At 46.4% G+C, this 22666-nt stretch overlaps 1 protein-coding gene and 2 long non-coding RNA genes across 4 annotated transcripts in view; 2 read left to right on the forward strand and 1 right to left on the reverse strand.

The window, feature by feature from the left end:
* LOC135387568 (uncharacterized) overlaps positions 1 to 22666 on the reverse strand; it is a 72209-nt gene that overhangs the window by 40879 nt on the left and 8664 nt on the right. The window lies entirely within an intron of this gene.
* LOC135387567 (beta-1,4-mannosyl-glycoprotein 4-beta-N-acetylglucosaminyltransferase-like) lies at positions 10367 to 16855 on the forward strand. 2 transcript variants are annotated; one of them, XM_064616704.1, is made up of 3 exons: positions 10367 to 10495; positions 10798 to 10937; positions 14899 to 16855. In XM_064616704.1, exon 3 carries the CDS (start codon positions 14929 to 14931, stop codon positions 16315 to 16317), a length of 1389 nt encoding a protein of 462 aa, XP_064472774.1. In that variant the 5' UTR covers positions 10367 to 10495; positions 10798 to 10937; positions 14899 to 14928; the 3' UTR covers positions 16318 to 16855. The 2 variants fall into 2 exon arrangements, with proteins under 2 accessions (XP_064472774.1, XP_064472773.1); XM_064616703.1 differs by having other exon boundaries at positions 10860 to 10937.
* Positions 18962 to 20157, forward strand: LOC135387566 (uncharacterized). Its single transcript, XR_010421201.1, has 2 exons — positions 18962 to 19077; positions 19196 to 20157. It is a non-coding gene; the product is annotated as an uncharacterized LOC135387566 (long non-coding RNA).

Genomic DNA, 22666 nt, shown 5'->3' on the forward strand with positions numbered 1-22666 from the left:
AAAGGAATACGCACGAAGAAAGTACTTCTACTACTAAAGGTACGTCTACTTCTAAAGTAAGTACTTCTTCTTAAGGTATCGGTTAAGTAGCTTCGACTCGCAGCTTTGTAGCATATGGGTACGAGAGTATACGTGGGAAATGCTACGCTGCACTCTTTATAAAAAAAAAAGCGTATTGTAACTCCTTTTTGGGAGCAACCCTTGCCACATATATTCCTCCCTTTTAGAGTGTACAATTACTTTCGCGGTGAAACACCCCATCTCATCGTCATCTTTTATTGTTGTTGTTGTTGTTGTACTCTCAAAAAGGAGTTCCCTCACTCCCTTCAAGGAGTGAGAAGACGCCTTTAACCCCGTGGAGAATAATTGTACACTCCAAAGGGAATGACATGAATGGCAAGGGTGTACTCCCCAAAAAGGAGTTAAAACTTTTTTTTTAAGAGAGTACCAAAGGGACGATCCCGAAACCATGTAGATTCGTATCAAGCTCATGCTGAACCACACTCTAAGAGAAAAGGGTACGAAAAGGTGGTAACTTTTATAGTTACTACCTACACTCTTAAAAATGAACTTCACCACATAGCACGCTCCTAGCCAACCATCATCCCGAATGACAACGTTCTCGCCCCTGATTTGTTGAAAACGGGAGGAGGAGCCTATTTTGTGCCGTGCATAATGGGTACAAAATAGGCTCCTCCTCCCATTTTCAACAAATCAGGGGCGAGAACGTTGTCATTCGGGACGATGGTTGGCTAGGAGCGTGCTATGTGGTGAAGTTCATTTCTAAGAGTGTAGGTCAACATAGCGTCTGATAAAGGGTGTAAAAGGGTGATAAAAGCAATTATCATATATTGAAATTGCTACAAAAAGACGTACGCCCCCTCGCTCACCGAATTAGAAGCAGTAACCCTATCATTCGTAGGTAGCAGGTAGAACTTTGCAACCTTTTAGGCACAACATATGCGACAACTACACTCTTAAAAATGAACTTCACCACATAGCACGCTCCCAGCCAACCATCACCCCGAATGACAACGTTCTCGCCCTAGATTTGTTGAAAACGGGAGGAGGAGCCTATTTTGTGCCGTGCATAATGGCACAAAATAGGCTCCTCCTCTCGTTTTCAACAAATCAGGGGCGAGAACGTTGTCATTCGGGGTGATGGTTGGCTAGGATCGTGCTATGTGGTGAAGTTCATTTCTAAGAGTGTATTACCTCCTAAAAGGTGTAACTGCTCCACCCTTTTTCTGAGAGTGCGAAACACGATAAGTATGTGGTATACTTATCCCACACGGGCAGGGAAAAAAAAATGACATTATCGTCTAATGTCGTCCCAAAGGACATTATCCACGAAAGTCATGCCGGACGTCAGTTTGTAATTTTTTTTTATTTATTTAGAGATACTGCGACCCCGTCTCGGGCCCAAGCAGGTGTCATTACAATAACCAAACTCAAAGCCCAACAATACACAACTATAGCAATGACGTTAAAAAAAAAAAAGACGAAACATATTACAAAATACGCAAAACGAGGCCTATGTGAGCAACGTATGAACGGCGTTAATAAATCCTATTACACAATCAATGAATACAATATTAGACGGCAACCTGTTCCACTCTTCTATAGTTCGGCGAAAGAACGAATTTAAAAGTGTCACGAGATACACAATAAGGAAGGAATGTTGTGTTGTGGTTGAGTCATGCCGACTGGCGTGCAGGTGGGAAAAGGTACGCTCTGGAATCGATACCGAAACGGTTATTACAAATTAGGTAAATAAAAAAAATGACCGCCATGATGTCGATGCCGCTCCTTTTGCGCCGTCAAGCGGCCTTTGGCGTTTGTCGGTGAAAATTTCAAGCAACACCAGCCTTTCCTTCATCAAAGAACACTCCTGTTTCCTCACATTATGAAATAATCTTGTCCTGTATGATGGTACAAAGTGGTTTTATGAGAGGGTAACCCTGCGCAGACAATGGGGGGCGAGAGTATAGGCACTTATATCGGCGAATGAGTTCTCGCGATCTCATTAGGCAGAAACCCCCTGCCAGTGTAGTCTAGGTCTGCTACACAAACTCGTCACTTGAGACCAAGGCTACCCCCCCCCCCCCCCAAGGATGTATGAATGTCAATTTCTATTTACCTGCCATCAACCTGCCTCCAGTTTACAACAAATCATGGGAAAGAAGGGTGTCATTCGGGATGATGGATGATTGGCTCCACCTCGGGCACGCTAGCGGACACCCTCTACACACTTAAAAATGAACTTCACTGCATAGCACGCTTCTAGCCAACCATAATCTCAAATGATATCGTTATCTGCCCTGATTTGTTGCAAACGGGAGGCGTACACCTTTTTTTGACAATTATGAACAGCATCAGTGTCACAAAAAAGGCGTACGCTTCCCGTTTTCAACAAATCAGGGCAGATAACGATGTCATTTGAGATTATGGTTGGCTAGAAGCATGCTATGCGGTGAAGTTCATTTTTAAGAGTGCACCTCGGTGGTTCTTCATGCCGAACGTTCCGCTAAAACAAGGAACCTTATTCGCTTTCTGCAGAAGGCAGGTCTTGCTCAACACTTCGCTCTCCCAGACGAACTCATGCACCTTCTACGCATCTCCACCCTTTATCCTCTATCCTCCATCCGTCCTTTTCTTCTTTTTTTTTTTTCTTGCTACAGTCGTGACGACGCCCACTTCTGTGTGGCCAACAACGACGAGACGATCCTGCCATCCCCCCCCCCCCTGTTTCAAGAGTACTATTATTATCATTATATTTTGCCCGTATCACTGCTATTTGCATGTGAGGCATGCGACATACAATGTCTTTACGTAACTGCCTTTTACGTGAATGTCTTTACGTGACAAATGATATGGAAACAGTATGAACAAGGGACACGCGTACACAAAAATAACACTCGTTACTTCATGGATCCTTTAACCTTCAAGTGGACGACGTAGCTCGTGCAGTGATGCACATCATAGTCACACGTCTTTGTGAAGCGCCGTGTTAACTGCCTTCCTCTGCACGAATAAGGGAATAAGGTCATTAACGACTGCAGCTGACGAGGGAGCTAAGTTACCCGCAACACTGCGTTGTTAATGAAGAATATTGATGAAGTAATAATTGCGATGGCAAGGTCATACAGGTATATATCGTGCGCAGAGGTGGCTATATTACCTCCCTGCTGTAATGTACAGCGTCGAAACATTTTACCAGATACGTTTTTAATTAGGAAGGTATCGACCAGCCGAACATGTCAGAATAAATGCTGTCATACAAGATCCACGTCCTCCTTCTCTTTTTTTTTTTTTTTTTTTTTGCGGTGTTTATGAACGAAATTACCGTATTTACTGCCATATAACGCGAGCGTTACGCGCTATAGAAAGTGTTCGAATAGGCAATGCACGTTATCTAGCGATGCGCGTTAGACTCTCGAATTCTTTATTTTTATTTGTTTATTTTATTTTCTATTTTATTTTTTGTTTTGTTTTTTCGGGACACCCGTTCCATGACAAAATACCGTGCAACCTCCTCGCGCCTTGGTCCAGCCGCTCCAGATATGCGGTTTCGTGATGTAACCACGGTTTCGCGATTCCGATTGCCCGACGTCAATACGTGCGTAATTACGCGTTTGTGTCACAATCACGTTGTCACTGCTAAGATGTCACAAACTGCCGTGTGACAACAACGATCCGTGGTTCACGATAACCTTGGTTTGGTCCGGTAACCGCGGTTAAGACTGCCCATCTGACAAGGGTATAAGTAGCACGTCCGTTTTCTGTTCCTATATAAGGTTGCGGGTTTGGTCGAGAAGGCCATTAATTTGGTAGTGCGCTACCAGTTACTTCAACCTATAAGAACGGCACGTTTATCGCTTATTCCTATTGACTGTGCAGTGTATGCCGTGACAACTTGACTGACTACATTTCGTGGCGCTCTTATGTCGAACACGGGCGAGGGACGTTCAATATTGTGTGCTGCATGCGGATATTTTAGCGCATATGCACGTTAAGCCTCACAGCGGTAGGCAAAATTCATCCCTATAGACTATACCAACGATCGTGGAATCGCTTATAATCATCCAAGCCAACTACAAAAGTGCAAAGGCACTGCTCGCGACACGGTTGCCTGAAACCACCTGTCAGTAGTTCCGCAACCCATATTACCTTCGTTTGCGCTTGAAACTATTGTGCCAATATTATATTTTAAGGTGGACCATATGCTGCAAGTGTTTATTGCTCAAAAGAAATAGTCTTGTAACACCTGGAGATCTGAGATGGGATAAACCATTGGGTGCTGATTTCAGACAAGCGTGTCGCAAGTAGTACAATGTACAATGTAAAATCGTACAATTGTACAAAGTAGAGGTACAATGTAAAATCGTACAATTGTGCAAACTGTACAGAGTACAATGCACAAATGTATATCATTGCAACCGTACAACTGATGTTTTACGACAATGCGTTTTACTTTGACGGTGAGCTCTGATACAGTATATCCACTAACATACCATTCGTTGGGTATCATCCCTTCGCGATCTACCAATTTCCTCGGAGCTGCAATAAACTGGAGGAGGAGACCCACTCCAAGACCCACTCATTCTACTAAGCGTCTGTAGCTGTCACCATAATACCTTTTTACCACGCATAATTTTCGACGAGAGTAAAACATGTAGCTGAAATAAAATATCTCGTGTAAGGCGGGGGGGCCTCGTGCACCAGACAGCAACCGTTGTGCTAAGACGATCTGAATGGTGGAAACGCAGACATGGATGACACTGTAATGAACGTAATATATATCGTATCATCTCAAAATTTTCATTAATTCTTGGTTACTTCTCATTAATTACTTTGCGGGTCTTTCACGCATATGTCGTTGGCCAACCAAGTGATATTACTCCCGGAAAAAGAAGTGGGGAAGGAAGAAGGAGAAATTACGCTCGAGACAGAGTAGATTAGATTAGATTGATGTGTATGCCAAAAATAGAACATACGCATATAATGTGCGCGTGAAGACAAACATGAAAATATCAGCACGACGACATACCACGGCAAGCTCACTTATGAGCACGCTCAATTTGCCAAATGGGCTGAGCATGTCTGAGCAAACTGAGAGCTGTAGTGAGCAGAAATGAAAGTTCCCAGACTAACGCGGGTTCTGTGCAGATCAGCCGGACGATTACAACTAAGTGGATCCCTCTCCACTATCAATCTGAACATCATGATAGCCCATCCAGTACCTCTGGATATTCTAAACAGTTACAATGGTAGCAGTCTAATTTCAGTCTCATGATCAGAGCGCCTGCAGCTGCTACACGGAGGAACGTGAAATGCTCGACAAAATTCACACTCCTGAGCATGTTCACTCATGCTTACTGTGCTCAATGCGACGAATGAGTTGAGCGCGAGTGGGCAAACGGAGAGCTAAGTGGGGAACGAGTGAGCATGAGTGAGTAAACGCTGAGCTGAGCTTGAGATGGGTGAGCATGAGCGCGGGTCACAAGTGCCGACCTCCGGTCGGCGATAGACCAGTTAGGTCGTATTGGAAAAGGACGACAAGCACTGCTCGGCGCGTTTTGCTTTTCGTTCTACAAATTCCTGGTCGATATCACATTATCTCGCAAATGACATCGCCGGTGGAAGATGGTACGTATAAGTAGACAACTATAAGCTACACGGTGGACGCTGTCACCGTAAAACTGCTCGTCGTCTTCTCGTGACTGTTACTGCACGAGAGGAAACCGAAGGCTGGGAATTTTTTTCAGTCCCCCTCACGAAAGTTGACCCTGACATGTGATGTTGAAGGCTGCAATCCCTGCTAATGAACAAACGTAAGAGACGGCAACTTCACGATGAACCGCCCATGAAGTGCGCGTCAGACAAGTAACGTCCTATATCTAGCAACGCTTACGGAAGAGTCCAAAGGCGAGCATAAACGGCAATGTTTTCGTCACTATTTCTGACAGACGTACACAACACGGCATCTAGCTAGCTGTAGTGCTATACAGCTGGCAAATTCCGGGCGCAACGGAAAGCGCGACGCAAGCATGCGAGATTGCTTGGCTTTGACGCAGCGAACATGACTATCACTGTCAGCCAAGATGGTGCGAAAAGGGGATAAACAGCGTGCAAAGGCGGGTCTTGTCACGTCGTTTAGACCATAAGGGCTACATTTATGCTTTTCCATTGGTATAAATAAGTGTCATGTTGCAACGATGTAACTTGCGCGCTCTCTGTAGGTATAAAAGCAGTATTATGTTCCACGTTTATACCTTCAAGGGTATTTTTCTATACCGCTGCATTCCGCGAGACAGCGTTGGCAACCTGCTCCGCCAGTATAATGCATTAGTGGTTGCCTAAGATTGCCGCTTGCGCTGTTTTGCTGTAGTTTTGCGTCGATAAAACACAAGAATACTCCGATTTAGTTCTGTGCTTCAGTGACGCCATGCGACGGATGCTCAGGATCTGGCAAAAAAAAAAAAAAAGCTACCACGAAATGACCACCTGAATTCGCCATTAGCTGTCCAGAGCCAGGTATTGGAGCACAGCCGTGGTCCTAATGAGGCACAGTGTTTAGAGTACGTCGAGACTGGGAGGTACCCGGGTTCGAATCCCGGTGCCGGCTGTGCTGTCTGAGGTTTCTCCTGGGTTTTCGTCAGACGCTTTCAGACATATGTCGACACAGTTCCCTTAGAAGTCGGCCCAGGACGTCATTCCCCAGGGCGTCAGTCGTGACGTTGCCCACCTCTGTGAGGCCCACAACGGCGAGCCCTTTCACTAACAGCACCACCACAGTGTTTACAGCCTTCCTCACTAATAAGGTCATTAACGATCATAACCGATAAGGGCGCTAACACGACTAGGCCAGTACGTTATTTATGCAGAATACTAATGAAGTAATCACCTGATTTCGAGGCTGAGGTCATACAGCGTATCATGCAACCAGGCGGGTTGTTACATTGACGTTGTTGTAAAGTGTAGGAATGTTCTATCAATAATATCATTAATTAAGCAAGCGTTAGGGATTGTCATCATACGGGTTAGAATAACTGTTGCCGTGTATCACATTTCTTTTCTGTCGAGGAAAGTGGTTCAGAAGGAGGCTTTTTGCTCACTCCCATGTCACGCTTCTGTGAATAAAATAATTCTTATTAGTATATCTAACAAGATACATTATTTATCAATCGCAATATCAGGTCGATATGTTACATTAAGAGGGAAGCAGACAATGTACCTGACAAGGGAATGGGACTGCAGGGTAAAAAGCGTGCAAGCGTGTAAGCATTAACGATCTCAGTTTGAAACGCGGGCGCTTACGGGGTTCTACCCCTGCCGAGGACGCAAGCAGGTGGAAGATAATCCACGAACCTACCACAGCGTCGTCGTTGTCTCGCGTTATAAAGCCACGAATTATAATGGAAACATTTGTTCAGGTGCAAACGCAAGTCTGGGGCGACTACCAACGATTAAAACAGTCCGATTAACTACACATTTCGCTCGGAAGTACACCATGGACGTAATCCGCGAGCAATAACAGCTATTTCCCTTGAGGAGTAATTCAGAGCAGTTCGAAAGGTCGCTGAGCGAACAGAGAACAGAATACAGGGGAAGCTGTCGTTATGTGGACAACGTAAGAAAGCTTTTCATCTTGATTCGTGACCACTCCGACATATGCCCCGCGTGCAAAGCTATATAGAAATACATTTCCCTTAAAGTTTCGAGGCATTTCGCTGAGGCAGGATAATTTTTTCTCCCCCCTGCCTCTATTTTATTATTTTCGTTGCTCCAGGTTTTCACCTGGTGTAAAGCATTCACTGTCCACGGTACTGGCTATGAATGTTTCTCGGCCTCGACTTTCCGAAGTCTCGCTTTGCCACGCATGCGAACCTTGTATGCCACTTTGAAGCGGTACACGTTTACCCATTCCTTTTTCTTTTGCATTCTAAAGGAAGCCACGTCCTCAGCCCGTACATGGAGTAAAGGACGCGCGTTAGGTGTTTTGGCAAGCACGTTATCATATCTTGTGACTCTAAGATGACGCCTTGCTCGAGTGAATGCAAGTTGGGTGCCGTGGCATGGTGCTTGATTATTCCACCGATCCTGTCACACGCACTTTTGTCGTGGCCTGTTCCTGAACAGCCATGTCGCGCTCGCAAAAGTAGATTTGGAGAGCTCATAGAGTCTATGCCGATTTTTAAAATGACTCGTGGCTCCGTCTGACACGTAAATCATTAGCTGCAAAAGTAACATCCTCGTCAAGCCATTCTTCAATAGCTATGGAAGCTAACAGCGACTGTGCTGAATCGTGACACAAGTCCTCGCTCACCACACCAAACCTGTGCGTTTCCGTGCCAGCTGTTACCGCACATGTGAATATGGAATATCCTGTTTTCCCCAGTGGTACGCTTGTATTTCGCTATGCATGGCTACTGTACAGTTTGTGCGCAATCGAAGTGCATTAAGTGCGTCTACCGTATGGCTCTACTCTGAACGTCTTTAATGTAACTATGACAAATGCGAGAACCTGCCCATTTCCCTAGCTGTGAGAAGAAATGTACTGATGCAAGTTCAGCACAGAACACGCGTTTTCTGCTAAAAGCTATCTGCATACTTAAAAATATCGTAAAATAAAGTAAAGCAAGCTTCGCGGGAACTTGCGGGAACCCTGGAAAAAGCAATTCCTAAGTCGATATTTATTTGTACAGCATTGGTATCGCCGTGTACGAAGCTTGCAAGAGTGAGGTTTTACCTTCGCTGACCATTGAGTTTGACCTAGCCGTTAACATACGGCTTTACGGATGCTTTGTGGGAAATAACTAACTCCCAGGCGTGGATTATTTCTTCAGCAGGATGTCAAAAGTTTGCCGACGAATGGCTCAGGTAAGGCTAAGGCCAGACAACCTTGCGCACACAAAGGGAGCGTCGACACGAGGCCCGCCATGCCGCGGTACCGGCAGCCGGGCTCCGACACGTACGCACGCAGACCAGGGCCGCGTTTTAACGCGCTAATAGACGATTTTAAAAAGATGCGCGCGCCACCAAGCGCGTGGCGCAAAGCAGCATGGGAACTTTGAGGGAGACTGCTCCGTCGTCTGCTTCGGTTATGGTTTACCCCGGCTGACACTGCTGCTGCGCACACCGGGAATGTTGTTGTTCTTCTTCTACCTCCGATTCTTGGAGTCTCGAATGCTCTAAGGCGCTCCAAGTTCCCATGATCCCTTGCGTGCCACAGGTGGCGCTTGCTTTTGTAAAAAGGTGTATTCTTTAGAAAAAATCTTCCCGGAAACAACACCGCAAGCGATGTTGCCCCGACGACCGTTTTACGGGCCGCGCATTCCAAGACACGGCCCACCCGGGGGCGGACCGCGTTATCAAGGGGCCCTTCTCGAAATATGAAGGACCGGCTCCCTTTCGCCTCCCTCCACCGCGATAGATCGAAAGATCAATACGTGGATTTGAAGGGAGACCAGAGCAAAGGTGTATTGCCAGTATACGCCTTTTGAAGCGGAAAAAGCTTGCTTTCTTCTTTTTTTTTTACGTAAGATGAAAGGTCCAACAACCGGCCATATCAGAGACAGATCATGATAGAAACAAGTGAGTTGATTTGTGCAAGAGAAACCTCTGCGAAAACCATGCTGCGCTGCTGGAAAGAAAATCATTACAGTATAAATGGGTCAAAATGTTGGACTAAGTAACATCTTTCCACATATGCTTAACAGATAAAACAGATCTGTAGTTTTCAGCGCATGCTTTGGCTCGAGCTTTAAATGTCCGGACAACGTAAGCGAGCTTCCATAACGGGACCTTGGCTAACTAAAGCGAACGATGAAAAAGTACAAATAGATAATCGACAATAAGAGAAGAACGAACTCTCAGAAGTAACAAGGACATTCCCCCCAACGGGTCTTTTACTTTTCTTCTTTTCTTTTTCTTTTTTTGCGTTTAGGCTGCAAAGCTGTGGTTGAGAATTCTAGACTTGGGCAGTGCAACAGCTGACAGAGGGAACCGAAGAAACGTGTCGAACACTGGGTATCCTGAAGCAACACTAAAACAAAATACTGATTTAAAATAATCGTTTAACACACAACGTTTTTCACTATCGTTACTATCGTTCGTTACGAAGGTGTCCCCGAACCAGATGGCAGGAATACCCGCGGATGTCTTATTAACGGCTTTTATGTGTTTCCACAATTCTTTCGAATCACCTCCCAACCTTATCAAAGGTTAGGACTTAACTTGCGAAACTTTGCATCACTAATGATTCAGCGAAACGTCTGCTGGCAATGTCGAATGCGGCACACGTTTACCCACATATGCCCCCAGCTGTTGGGGAAAATTTCCTCGTAGTCATAACCGTTCCGACCCACCGTGCACGAGCAAGGCTAGCGACGTGGCGACAAAGTGGTTTTGTAGTTTCTTTTGCCATTTTTTAGTAGTTTCTTTTTTTTTCTTTTTTTTTTGGCGAACAGTCGGCGAAAAAATACGGCTCGGCGTAAGTACTTTCATTCTTATTTTTATTTAACGGCTTCATGTGTAGATTCCATACACGAAGCAGCGGAAGCTGTTCGGAGGAATCACTGTTTCTTCCAAAAACTTCGGACCACACGTCAACTCGAAAAAACGTTAGAAACGTTAGAACGTTAGAAAAAAGAAAAAACGTTATATCCGTGCATACGTAATAAAAGGTAATTAACACACTGGAATAGTCTTTATGATAACGTAATAACTTGTACGATATTTTATTTTTAGACACGTGATATGATATTTTATTTTATTTTATTTTATTTTGTTGAGGATATCAATGGGGACGTCGTTGCTGATGTGGAAGTCATGGAGCCTGGAAACCAATTTTCCAGGTGCACACAACCAAAAGCGCAGCGCACCTGGCAAAGAGCGAAGCGGCACAGTGTCTGTTCCAGTGTTCGCACAAGCAGGTGAGTGTCCAGCATTTGTTATAATATGAGATGATTTCAGCCAGAGTCACGCAGGGTGGTCCGGGGTCGACCTATCAGAGTTTTTCGTTGAAGCCTTAGGAAGTACATTGACGGAGGAAAGAGCTGAAAATATCATATAGTTCTTATCTTTTTTTTTCCTTTCTTTTTTTTTTCTCTCTCTCTCTCTTTAATAATCTTCAGGAATGGCCATTTCGAGCAGTGCGCTTCGTCACAATGTTCAGAGCTCGCATCTTCGCAATCATTAAGGCTATGGAGTTAATGTTTACCACACTTATTGCCTATGCGCTGCTGTACTGTTTGCTCTATTTTTGAGATTCTAGGTTTTGCAAATGTCTAGATAAAAAAATCGCCTCATCTGCAAAAAAAAAAAAAAAAGGAAACGGAAAATCGCAGATTTTCGGCGAATAACTGCTTTTATGTAAATACCAGAAAGTTAAGATGAATGAGTCGTTCTGTTCGTCTTTAAACGATATTTCCATTCGTATAAAACACGTTGTTAGAAAATCTCCGACATACTTCCTAACGCACGTTCAGTGAGGAGCTTGTTATGAACAACATGTGTTAGGGCGGATGTGAACCGCGTCACGAGTGTGCGAATCATGGAAAATACGCTACTGAAGTTGCGCGTTTTTGCCTTACCACCCCTCACTAAACGCGGGTCAGGAAGTATGTCAGAAATTTTCCAACAACGTAGTTAGACGAACATAGCGCTGTGACTCATGTTAACCTTGTGGCATTTGCAGAAAAGCAGTTACCTGCGGCAAAAGTGTGATTTTTTGCAAATGAGGCGACTTTGCACAAGTGTACGAAGTTGGGGTAGTTGGTATCTTGACATATTGTTGAATGCAGCAAGAAACAACACAAGGAAGAACAAAGTTGACACCACGGCTGCTTACTCACAACTGACAGTATATTTATTTCGGGACGGACAAGGAAAATTAAGCATTTACGATGAGCAGGTTTGAAACACGAATAATACCCTAGTCAGACAGCATTTCAAATGTCAATTGCGAGAAATGGCCTTCGGCCTCTCAAATGACCTTTGTTCGGGGGCGCCTGCCAGACAGGCGGGAAAGGAGTGCTCCTCAACTGACTGCCCTCACCGGCTCCCTTTTTCGGTTTCGTTTTTCCTGTCTGCTGTGGAAATTTGAAGTTGGTCCGTGCGCCACAAATCAAGATGCAGAAGTCATATGCACTTCTCTAAATAGGATCTAAATACGTTTACACAGTTTCACTCCATTTTATAGGTTTTCCTACATTCAGCTACGAAGGTAGCGAGGGTACAATGGCATAACACTGTTGTCGAGATTGCTCCTTTCTGCTCCTCAAATGTCGTTGGGGGCCTCCTTTCGCGTTGATGGTCATTCCTTAGAAAGGTCCTTTGAGCGCCGTCTGACACGGCTGTCAGAGGTCATTTTTTGCAAATCACAATTCCCCGAAGTCCTTCGAGCATGCCGTCTGACAGGGGTATAAGATCCACTGTTCCCCCTCCCCCCCCCCTGTTAACACACATGCTTAAAGATAGCCCGTCACTATCTGACAATTTCGCACATGCCACGCATGGCTGACAAAGTACCGAGCATATTATTCCACATCAAAGATTACACCGTATGCAGATATGCTATCTCTTCCAAAGACAGGTCAATGGACGGCTGGCTTACACACATATCCCCGTTCTTTATTATTAAAGATGCTTCAGCTACCTCCCTTGCTATCTTTTGTTTGGTCATAGCTTTTACCTCTGTGCGTCCAAACAGTGGCCTGCACCCGCATGTTCGACAGTGAACGGCAAGGACACAGCTGCCCTATGCTCAAGCAGCCGTGTGTTGAGGCACCGCCCCGTTTGCCCAATATGTCGTCGTTCACATGAGAGCGGTATGCTGTAAACTACTTGCTGTCGGCAACCCACAAAAGCTTCTTTTTTGTGCTGCACTTTACATTCACCTGTGGGCTTAGGGTTGTTGACTCTAGAACACAAAACCTGGAGCTTCATAGGAGCAGTCAAAACTACTGGAACCCCATGCCTTTTAGCCACATTTTTGAAATTGTGAGACAAGGTATGAATGTATGGCATTATTATAGGCCTGCCCTGAACTCGCTACGTAGCCTTCTCGCCTTGCCCTTTACCTTCTGCAATACGATCTCAGCAACGTTCTGCAAAAGTGAAAGTGGGTAGCCCCCCTCCATCAACCTCTGGACCTGAGAGACGAAGCTGCTTTGTATTTGGCGTTCACATGATTTACTCAAAGAAGACCAAAGTGCCGTTGACGCAATTCCCCTTTTGACCAATTTGGTGTGACGTGAATCAAAAGGTACGACTCCTTTTTTAGACCTCGGGCTGTAAGTCCAACACGTGTGTGTGCTGTTCCGACTCAAATTCAGGTCCAAAAACTGGAGAGTGTCGCACACAGGCAACTCGAAAGTGAGTCTGAGTCCTTCCGCACGAGCCTCAAAGGTACGCAGAAAGAAGGCCTCAGAAAGATCTCCAAAGTGGGGACTGGTCTTATAGAACACTAGGAAATCATCAACGTAACTAAAAATGCGCCGCACACACCTTTTAATTCATGTCGTACCTTGTCGTACCTTTTGATTCATGTCACACCAAATTGGTCAAAAGGGAAATTGCGTCAACGGGACAACGTTGCTGAGATCGTATTGCAGAAGGTAAAGGGCAAGGCGAGAGGGCTGCGTAGCGAGTTGAAGGGCAGGCCTATAAAAATGCCATACATTCATACCTTGTCTCACAATTTCAAAAGTGTGGCTAAAAGGCATGGGGTTCCAGTAGTTTTGACTGCTCCTATGAAGCTCCAGGTTTTGTGTTCTAGAGTCAACAACCCTAAGCCCACAGGTGAATGTAAAGTGCAACACAAAAAAGAAGCTTTTGTGGGTTGCAGACAGCAAGTAGTTTACAGCATACCGCTCTCATGTGAACGACGATATATTGGGCAAACGGGGCGATGCCTCAACACACGGCTGCTTGAGCATAGGGCAGCTGTGTCCAATTCAACTCCCTCAGGACACCTTGCCGTTCACTGTCGAACATGCGGGTGCAGGCCACTGTTTGGACGCACAGAGGTAAAAGCTATGCTCAAACAAAAGATAGCAAGGGAGGTAGCTGAAGCATCTTTAATAATAAAGAACGGGGATATGTGTGTAAGCAGGCCGTCCATTGACCTGTCTTTGGAAGAGATAGCATATCTTCATACGGTGTAATATTTGATGTGGAATAATATGCTCGGTACTTTGTCAGCCATGCGTGGCATGTGTGAAATTGTCAGATAGTGACGGGTTATCTTTAAGCATGTGTGTTAACAGGGGGGGGGGGGGGGACAGTGGATCTTATTCGTGTTTCAAACCTGTTCATCGTAAATGCTTTATTTTCCTTGTCCGTCCCGAAATAAATATACTGTCAGTTGTGAGTATGCAGCCATGGTGTCAACTTCGTTCTTCCTTGTGTTGTTTCTTGCTGCATTCAACATATGAGGCGACTTTGCTATTTTTTATCCCTGCCACACCTGCCAAACCTAGAACCTCAGAGATAGAGCAAACAGTACAGCAGCGCATAGGCAATAAGTGTGGAAAACATTAACTCCACAGCCTTAATGGCTACGAAGATTTTGTGACCTGAAGATTTGTCACCTGAAAATTGTGACGAAGCCGGCTTTGCTCCAGAAATGGCCATTCTCAAATATTATTTTTCAAAAAACTACTTTAAGATATTTTAGCTATTTTCTCCGTCAATGTACTTCCTAAGCATTAGGCTTCAATATATATACTGGAAAGAAAGAAGCCTGAGAGGTCGACCGGACCACCCTGCCTGAAATCACCAGTCTCTCATCCCTTCAATACGTGAGAAAAACTTGAGGAAATCTCGTAGCTCCCTCATGCTTCTATTCAAATTCGCATGTCAGCGTAATGTATTCTGCTTGTATCATTGCAGACACCCGGCGCATAGCATCACAGCACCTGCATGACGCTTCGAAGGTTATACAACACCCTTGTTCCTGTGCTGTTCATATGCTTTCTCTTGCCGCTTTTCTTCCTTCCTCAACAGCGTTACGGCGTTAAATTTTCATTTTTCAATCCTGTAGCTGTCGTCAGTTCAAACCGCACGCCAAAGCCACAGCACGAGCTACTGTACCCAGCAACCGCAGTTAAGCCTAATGAAACAGAACTAGAATTCTCATCGCCGGGAACATCGTACCCGTTCGAAGCCTACGATCCTACACGGCCACCTGTCTTCGAACTAAAAGATAACACCCCTAATTACTTCATAAATATCGCATCAACAACTTGTTTCAAATTAGGAACGAACGCTTCCGTCAGCCAGCCTGAGAAGTGTGTGTGTCTTCCCAGGTGGTACGGAAAGGACTGCAGCCAACCTCAATCCATTGTGGCATCAGACCAGTTCCAAAACAGGTCGAGCAGAGACAAAATAACTAGAAGGCGCCGGGCTCGCAGAGTGATCAACGGCATTAACATCAACCATGAGCTAGACATGCTGGAAATTCGTCTTAACGAACTTTACAACGTCGTTGATGTCTTCATCGTCTGCGAATCAAATTACACAGCGTACGGCGATGCCAAGCCGCTATATCTTCTGCCAAAACTCAAAGCCGGATTTCTGCGACAATTCCAAGACAAAATCGTTTACGTCTGGTTAGACCACTTCCCGGAAGGTGGTACAGAAGACGGTTGGATTGCAGACGGATACTTGCGCACGTTTCTATGGAAACAGGGAAAGACTCAGCTTTCTGGGTTGCGAGACGACGACATCTTCATTCTGAACGACGCAGACGAGATTCCGCAAGCAGACGCCATTGCGTTTCTGAAAACGCACGACGGTTATGGGTTCCCCATCGCTCTCCGGCTACAGTGGACATCTTATGGGTTCTATTGGCTTGCTACGTTGAAATACACTAACGTGACATCGATATGTACGGTGAAATACCTCGAGAAAGTTCTGCAAGATGATGCTTACGGTATCCGCAAAGTTCCTCCCTACGAGGCAGAGGACCTGTACGGTGAAGAGGTTGAACGGTGGATAATTGGCATGGGAAATGAAACGCACGGCGGGTGGCATTGCTCGAACTGTTTGCCGATACCGTTGATCAAAGTGAAGATGCTATCGGCACAATCAGCTGATGGGCCGAGGTGGGGAGATTATCCGGATAAAATGAACGAGAGCTACATTCTGTACTTGGTGAACGAAGGACGAACGTTTGATGATCAGAAATGTGGTATCAGGATCGTGGTTGACGAGAGCACGGCGCCAGCATTTGTCTTGAGGAATAGGGAAAGATTTCGTTACTTGATTGAACCACCAGGAAATCGGACGGTTAAAGAGACACGAAGATAAGAAGAGTGAACGCTCACAGACACAGAGATGATTTGTGGCCAATGGAAAAGAAGACTGAGCACTACGGTTACAAGATTGTGAGGAGAATTACGTGGCAACTCTTGAACGACGGACTGTAACGCGTATTGCTTTGTGGTTGCCTGAACCACCAGTTCCTCTCCTTTTTATTTATTTATTGATTTCATGTTGCGTAGTAAACAATGAATGAACGGCACAGAGCAGGAAGAGGAAAAGCATAAATAGCTAACAAGGTGGTATGTACGCTACAGTTCGTTACGAGTAAAGGAGCATGGTAACTGTCGCTGTAAACTAGGGTTCCGGAGTTGCCACTGGAATGATTCCGGAATCATTCCAGATTTATGGAATGGAATTGGAATGGAATGGCGGAAACTGTCCCGGGAATGGAATGGGAATGGAATAAGGATTTTTTTTACAGGCGGAATGGAATTGGAATGTAATGGTCTGGGTGACACACGGCCAAGGGGGATGGTTTGATTTGGTTTTAAGAAAAAATAAAGTTGAGATTTTGGCTTCACTATAGTGTGAGGCCCGCAACCCCACATCACTTGCACCAGTTACTTTAGTGGGAAAACTCCTGTAATGATGATGCCAATGAAAAGGAGGAGAAGGAGTGCGAAATAACCGTGTCTCTGTGCTTTTTCCGTGCTGGGTAATGTCAATCTCTGTATCACTGCTGGGCTAGCTAGTACGGTTACCGGTACTAATTCTTTTATTGGTGGAATTAAAGGAATGGAATGGGGTTTCCATTCCAGGAGTGGGAATTGGCCATACCTTTCATTCCGAGGAATTGAAAGGAATGGAATTGGAATGGGTGATCCCATTCCGCAAACCTGGTGTAAACCATCTTTTAACGAAGAAGTCGAAGCTTCCGCCGCAGCGTTGACAGCCCTAGTTACGATGTGTGCCCCATCCATACTTCACATAGAAATACACACTTTTAATTCGTTTTGCTTCCGTGCGACTTTTCGTATTTCTGCAGACCGCTCCGCATTTATGTTTTATCTGTGGGACAAGAGGGATCAACTGTGGGAATGCCACAGCGCAACAGATGTACCCTACACAGATGTGTGATTATGTACGATTTATACGTCAGTACTAATACACAAAATCCAGCGACGTCTCCTCATGCAGAGTGGGTGCTGGCATAAGCTCAGGGTGTTACAATACATATCTGCAAGCTGACAGCCACGTATTTCCAGTAAATTACATCACAAGGAAAATTAGACAGGTTCGTAGAAGGCGCTGTCCAGTTATGCGGAGTTAGTCGCACAATGTTACAAGGTTCATTCACTGACGTCACCCTTCAGCACGTAGTCCACCTGTGCGGAGCTCTACGCTATACTCTTTTTCCTGAAAAAGCTATTGGACTTTCAACCCCGCTTCTGGGTGATCTCTATTGATTTTAAAGCAGCCCTGCACTGTAATGCAAGCAGGGGCATTCGAGGCTCCTTGGCATCAATCGCTACTGACCTACTGCACTTCACAAGCGACTACACGAATAGGGACACCGACTGGTTTTATAGTGGTCACATCGGTATACGTGGTAATGAAGACGCAGACTTAATAGCTGCATAAGCCCACTGCCGTCGACATACGATCTCCATCATATTGCCAAAAGGGGATAGACGATCTTACCTGTCGGCGCTTGCATCAGCAAAGGCCGCCCATCAATGGCGTCAAGACCTCGCGGAAGGATCCCTCCTCCACTCAGTAGATACCACCCTGTCCTTTATAATGCCGTCTACCCTTCGTCGGACCCTTACGTCTATCGTCCGTCGACTTCGTGTGGACGTCGCATTCACCACATACTTCCGCCACAAGCTGTGTTACAGTAAGACAATGCTATGTCCTTGCTGTAATACTCCAAGTACCGTCCAGCACATTCTCATCGACTGTCAGCAGTATTCCACTGAGCGACGGGTCCTCCAGCGTCAACTTGAAGCCACTGGAACACCCTTACTTGCTTTTCTTCAACTGATTGGGCCTCCGGCCAACCCAGCGCATCAGCTATGAGATCTCCAAGCCCTCTTCATCCTCTAAGCAGCAACAGGGCTTCTGCGTGAACTCTGAAGATTCATCATTCACCAAATTCCCCCCTTCAAGCAATGGGATAGGGTGACGACTCAGCGGCGAAACATCTCACTACATCATCATTACTTATTTGTTGTTGTTGTTGTTGTTGCCACCCTTCAAGAGGGCACGAGCTTCGGAGGCCAGAGGCGTTGTCATGGTGTAGGCGGTCAATGCAATGAGGGATCAGCAGGGGGATCAGCACGTGCTGTACGATACGACAGCTGGTCTCTGCGCAGTGCAGAGGGTAAAGCTTGGGGGAACCACGTGACGAAGTGTCTTCCCAATCACAAGCCAGCAATATGGGTGTAGTGGATTCGTAAACTGACATGCTTCTCTGCACAGGTCCTCCGAAAGACGACGCGCGCCACACCCTGAGATGCTACCCCCTATCGGGATTCTCGGCAGGTTGTTATCAAGGCCGCCACGGCGTCATCTCGAGCAACAGACGCCGAGGTTATCAGTGTTGCAGTGTTTTATCAGAGATTATCTGCTTGCAATCGGAGGGACGGGGGGGGGGAGGCTACACACGTGCCAGAGTGAGGGCGCTGGAGTGGCGTGATTGACGGGTTAAAAAGACGGGAGAAGAAAGCGCCGGAAGTCTTCCCGGGAGGAGCTGGACACGGAACGGAGCGGAAACAGCCTGCGGTCTGCATCGAAGCCCGGATGGTAAGATTCCTTAGCATTGTCTTGGCGCATTATGGCCTTCGTCACTCGTGCGCCAGGGAACACTAACAACCACCACCACCACCACCACCACCACCACCACCATCTCTTTGGCTTATAGCAGGCACGTCAAACGCAGAACCTTCGCCACCGAAAGAGTGCCGCAAGGGCAGTCGTAGCCCCCCAGCAACCGGCGCCGGGACTTCTCTCAACTATTGACGGCGCCCCTGGTTCCAGAGGCTCCCAGGGATCTCATCGTTCGGTGGCAACTTGGACGAGATTCCACCTCTGCACCCCAGTCTCCTCGGCACCACGTTCCAAATATGCCTCCCAGCCGCGGCCCCAGAGGGGTGCTTACCCCTCATTGACGCCTACACCTTCCCGAGGCTTGGCTCTGGAGGATCGAAACCCGGCGGATCCCCTCTTCCCATATACGTAAGAAGAGCGACGCGTCTGTGTCCGGCGTATACGGGGTGCCTGAAACCCATCGACCGGCCCACCTACGAGGTGCTCTCCACCGTACGCGAACGGACAAACAGTTAGGATCAGAGAAGCAGATGCTGGACGACAGGGAGCCCTGCTTCCACGCCACAGACCAGAGCTGCTACAGCGCGTCGGACCGGCTCCTGCACCAGCAGCGGACGACATCCTGATTGACATCCCAGAAGACCTCTGATGCGGACTTTCAAGTGTGTTGAACTGTTCATCATGTGTCTGGCCGTGCCCGTAGTGTGTTTGAACCTTGCACCGGTTTGTGCTTAGTTTGTTTTTGGATTTTGGGGTAGGACTTGTTCTGTTTCGCGGTGCGGGGGGGGGATATCGAGACTTTGGGCAAGTTGTTATCAAGGCCGCCACGACGTCATCTCGAGCAACAGACGCCGAGGTTATCAGTGTTGTATCTGAGATTATCCGCTCGCAATCGGAGGGGCTACGCAATTGCCAGAGTTAGGGCGTTGGAGTGGCGTGATTGACGGGTAAAAAGACTGGAGAAGAAAGCACCGGATGTCTTCCTGAGAGGAGCTGGTCGCGGAAGCGGTCTGCGTCGAAGCCCGGATGGTAAAATAAACTAGTCTCTTCTCACGATGTCGTTTGTATTTCCTACGGGAGGGTGAACGGGTCTGGGACGACTCTGAGCGTGGGACTGCCGTCCTTTAAGGCACAGAAGATACAGAATTTCCCACGCCACTCTATTCGGAGAGGGACCAATGAGGTCTCTGCACGGGCAATAGGGGAGAGAGGGAGACTGTGCAGCTGCGCGGACGGCGCAGGCCTACTTACTGTGGCGCAACCTTGCGACTGACGTCATGTGAACAGTATGCGCAAAATATTTGAACAAAAATAGTGCGATTTAGCTTTCGACTTTCTGTATTTGAAATCCAAATACAAAGGAAAACATCTAAGAAATGGGACTGTGGGGGGTAAACGTTTAGAAAGCGTGTAAGGATTAACGACCTCTGTTTGAAACGCGGGCGCTTACGGACCCCGAGGTCACAAGTTTGAACCCGGCTGAGGATGCCAGCAGGTGTGGAAGATAATCCACGAATCGACCACAACGTCGTCGTCGTCTCTCGTTATAAAGCCACGAATTTTAATGCAAAAATTGGTCCATGTGCAAACTGTCTGGGGAGACTACCAACGATTAAATACACATTTCTCTCGGAAATACACCATGTACGTAATCTGCGAGCAATAACAGTTACTTCCCTGGAGGATAAATTCAGAGCAGCCGAAAGATCGATGAGCGAACAGAGAAAAGAATGCAGTGCGGAAGTTGTCGTTATGTGGACAACGTAAGAAAGCTTCCCATCTTGATTCGTGACCACTCCGGCGTCTGCCCCGCGTGCAAAGCTTGTAATAAATTTTCCTACAAGTTTCGAAGCATTTCGCTATGACAATTTTTTCCCCTGCCTGTTTGCATTCTATTCTCCTCATTGCTTCGTACTTATACCTGGTGTAACCTCGAAGCCATAGTTCTAATAGACGTTACACATGGGATTTAATGGGACCATATGACATAGGAAAGTGTAACCCAAGATAAAGGCAGTTACCTTTGTTTGTTTGTTTTGTTTTTCTTTTTTTTTTGTTTCCGCAAGTTAAAACTCATCTACGACGCATAAACCAAACCCCGCAAAAAAAAGAAAGAAGAAAGCTATTTTCTGACGAACTCGAACATTTTTTTTTTTTTTGCTTGAACTGAACCGAAAAAAATTCGTACCGGTTCGGGAATCGGTTCAGAGGGGAGATAATTCCACTACTGAACGACCTTTTTCTGTTCATTTTTGTAAGATGCCAGATGCGAGTAAAGGTTTGACTGTAGCGCCAGTTTTTTGCCGCAGCAAAATAGGGCGCTGACCGGGTTCTGCCAAAAAGATTCCAACACTTCGCTTTTCGTTTTCAGCAGACGACCGCGAGAGTACAGTACAGTAACATATCAGGTAAATAATAAATGTGTTTATTCTTGTGTTGGATTGGATTGGATTGGAAAAAGAAAGAACAATATGAAGAGGTTAGTCCCGACCCAGTCAGAACTGGCTACTCCAAAACGCGTTTGTGGGTGAAAAAAAGAAACAAAGAAAAAGGTTAGCTACGAAAAATAGAAGAACAAACAAACAACCAAAAACAGGAAACAAGAAAGGGGTAGAGTCTTGTCTTGTCTTGTGTTTTCACCTGCTTTCCCGAAAGGTTTTTCACCTGAAACGGTTATCTCACACGTACTTTCTCTTACAACCGTGTACGGCGAGCGTAAGCTCGCTTTCATGTAGCAAGATTACTGCCCATGAACCGGTTAAACCGGGACCAAAAAAGGTAACGGTTCCAATTCCCTGTAACTGTTCCCACCGCTGACTGATTTTTTTTTTTTTTTTTGTATGTATGCGTGCGGAGGGAGGGGGGAGAGGTGTTCTCCCTGAGCCGAACCCGAAACGAACCGATATACCTGAACTAGTTCAAGCTGATAAGTTCGGTTCAGCGGAGCTAAACCTGAACCGAACCAATATGCCTGAACCTGAACTCGAACCGGACCGAAAAAAATACCGGTTCCGATCCCCTGGTTGCGACTCTATTTTCTTTCTTTCTTTCTTTCCCTTTTTTCCCCCTTTTTTCCCACAGGGACATCTGCTGTTGACTGACAGAAATTGTGGTGAATGAGCCCGTTCACCTCGCGGTGAGCTGGCCTACACCTGGTGTGGGGAGCATAGTGGGAAACATCGAGACACAGGCACAACAGAGGGTTTCAAACGTGATTTTACTCCCTTGGAGGTATTGGCGGCCAGGGATGTCGTCGGACCTGCCCGGGATGATGGAGAACCCTCGTACGACGTGACAGTGAGGCGGCAGCTGGGATAGAGTGGGAAGTGCAGTGTAGGTTGTAGTCCACCAAGGGCCGGTGTCTGCCAGGTCTGCGGTTCGAGCCAGAAGTTTCGGTCCAGTTCTTTTCCAGCGAAGCCAGTCTGCACCCTCTCTCGAGCTGCACCTGCAAGGAACTGCCTCCGCCGCTTCTCTTCGTCCTTCTTCAGCGCTCCCATGCACCAGCGCCACCACATATAGCCCCCCACCACAAGACATTGTACATCATAACAACGCTGAATGTTCA

This window comes from Ornithodoros turicata, chromosome 3 (assembly GCF_037126465.1).
Source record: "Ornithodoros turicata isolate Travis chromosome 3, ASM3712646v1, whole genome shotgun sequence".
In the NCBI taxonomy this organism is placed as follows: domain Eukaryota; kingdom Metazoa; phylum Arthropoda; class Arachnida; order Ixodida; family Argasidae; genus Ornithodoros; species Ornithodoros turicata.

What these genes read in the sequence shown, in the direction of transcription:
- LOC135387567 (XM_064616704.1), top strand. Translation starts at nt 14,929, where the DNA reads ATGACGCTTCGAAGGTTATACAACACCCTTGTTCCTGTGCTGTTCATA.